This window comes from Silurus aristotelis (assembly GCF_946808225.1).
Source record: "Silurus aristotelis genome assembly, chromosome: 25".
In the NCBI taxonomy this organism is placed as follows: Eukaryota; Metazoa; Chordata; class Actinopteri; order Siluriformes; family Siluridae; genus Silurus; species Silurus aristotelis.
Window position 1 is genome coordinate 1,380,013 of NC_139598.1, and position 2,500 is coordinate 1,382,512.

General features: G+C 44.5%; 1 protein-coding gene across 5 annotated transcripts in view; it reads right to left on the reverse strand.

The window, feature by feature from the left end:
* The window catches only part of ctnnd2a (catenin (cadherin-associated protein), delta 2a), a 217,204-nt gene that overhangs the window by 120,840 nt on the left and 93,864 nt on the right, over positions 1 to 2,500 (reverse strand). For all 5 annotated transcript variants that reach the window (XM_083529368.1, XM_083529370.1, XM_083529369.1 and 2 more), the window contains one exon: positions 55 to 203. In XM_083529368.1, coding sequence (XP_083385494.1) covers positions 55 to 203 — 149 coding nt within the window. The remainder of the gene's footprint in view (positions 1 to 54; positions 204 to 2,500) is intronic.

The window sequence follows — 2,500 nt, forward strand, 5'->3', positions numbered from 1 at the left end:
GGATGGAACCTGAGAAGCAAAACAAGAAGAAAACAGGAGGACAGGACGACCAACCTGGTTGTAGTTGTGGACGGCTCCTCCAGGATGCTGCAGCTGAGGTGATGCTGAAAGCTGGGCGTCGTTCAGAGCTGAAGTCTGGCTGCTGTGATATCCGGAGGAGTTCGAGCCGAGCTGCAGCGAGCTGTGAGAGAGCAGACTCGGTCCTGTGTGTTAAAACCAAAAAGAGAGAGAGAGAGAGAGAGAGAGAGAAAGAGAGAAAGGGAGAGAGAGAGCGAGAGAGGGAAAGAGAGAGAGGGAGAGACGAAGAGAGAGAGAGAGAGAGAGAGAGAGAGAAAGGGAGAGAGAGAGAGTGAGAGAGGGAAAGAGAGAGAGGGAGAGAGGGAGAGAGGAAGAGAGAGAGAGAGAGAGAGAGAGAGAGGGAAAGAGAGAAATGGAGAGAGAGAGGGAAAGAGAGAGAGAGAGAGAGACGGGGAGAGAGAGAGAGAGAGAGAGAGAGAGAGAGAGAGGGAGAGAGAGAGAGAGGGAAAGAGAGAAAGGGAGAGAGAAAACGAGAGAAGGAAAGAGAGAGAGAGAGAGAGAGATGGAGAGAGATTTAGAAAAGCAGCAATGCAAGCCACAGCCAGGCAGAACCAGCATGCATAATTTATCAGAAGAGGAGGAGGAAAGTAGTGAAGTAGTGTATGTTTGTGTATGTGTGTGTGAGTGTGTGTGTATGTGTGTGTGAGTGTGTGTGTGTGTGTGTGTGTGTGTGTGTGTTTTGTGAGAGAAGGAGTGCAGAAAGAGCCCTGAAGCCGAGAATAAAGGGGGGGGGGGGGGTTGTCTAAAAAAAAACCTTGAAAAAACCCATCTAAGGTTCTGTGAAGAGCCACAACTTTGGAGAGTTGAGAGCCGTGTGAGAGAGAGTGAGAGCTGTTCCTCACGTTTAGCTTCCATCATCAGACAACATCTTACATCTTAAAGATTGTAATCCCTCTGAAGGAAATGGCAGGATGGTGTGATGCTAATCTGTGGCTCTTATTAGCCAAACACATAAAACTGAGAGATGCAACGGACTTGTGGGTAATTCCTTTCCTTCTCCATTCATGTGGAATAGATGGCAGGATAGTTTCATTTTTTCTATCTATCTATCTATCTATCTATCTATCTATCTATCTATCTATCTATCTATCTATCTATCTATCTATCTATCTATCTATCTATCTATCTATCTATCTGTCTGTCTGTCTGTCTGTCTGTCTGTCTGTCTGTCTGTCTGTCTGTCTGTCTGTCTGTCTGTCTGTCTGTCTGTCTGTCTGTCTGTCCGTCTAGAGACTTTCTTATCAGCCTCTATTTATTTATTTATTTATTTATTTGTTTGTTTGTTTGTTTGTTTGTTTGTTTTTGTTTATGGTTTATAAATGATATATTTATTCTGCACATCAGGGTGAACGTCTATGCGAACATCTGCTCAGCTTCCAGAATGTATAAACGAAAGGATTTTTCAGAAATGTTTGTTATTTTGTTGAAGAAACCCTGAAACTCATACTGCAGAGAAACATTTCTCCTGATGTTCACAAGATCCTGGATATGACTCTTTGCTCCTCGGTGCACGTGTAGCCTGTTGATGCAACACGGCAGGCACGACACGTGCGGGGAGCGACGTCCATCCACGATATCTCCCAACGTCCCCACACACAAGCTGACGTATGTTTATTACATCTAATGTAATGCTCCTGTGCACAAAGCAAGCGGTGGAACATCTCCTGCTATGGAGAAGATCTCCTGCTACGGAGCTTAAAAGCGACTAAACACCTTTAGGATGAATGAATCTCACACAAATCTAATGGAACATCTTCTTCTATCTCACTTCTGAGAGAAAACAGTAACTCAGAATAAAAGTATTTATGGAATCTATATAAATCTGGTCATCGTTTCTGATCCGTGATGTCGCGACCTTTTCCACATGACGCACTCCGAGCGCTCTTCAGCGGTTCGATCCCGGAATTAGGAGCGTAATGCGGTTTTGTTGAAGAGGCCAGAACGCGCTGCGAGATGCGACTACTGAAATGAGACTGTACGCTTTTACCGGACCCTTTGGGCTCTGCTGTAATCGTCACGCCTGCGTTTTTCAGACCATCGGCTCTCAAAAGGCAGGGGGGAAAAAAGAGTGGCAATTTTCTAAATATAATTTAATTACTCCCTCTTGACTTTTCTGGAGGCAGAAAATGGCGTACACATTTCACGCTCACAGCATTGTGGGTAATAGCACACAACCCCCTACTTACTCTCCCTCTGCTGAAATTGAAAGCCGTAAATGACATGAAAGTACTTTTTTTTGTGGACAAGGGAGTCGATATTTCTGAACCACCTCAGTGTTCTGCCATTATACCTCACACTTACACCCATTAACCAGAAGTCTACTTCATATCAATTATCACACAAGTGCAATTTACTCATTTGCCTTCCTCTCTCTTTCTCTCTCTTCTCCTCTTCCTCTCTCTTCTCCTCTTTCTCTCTCTTC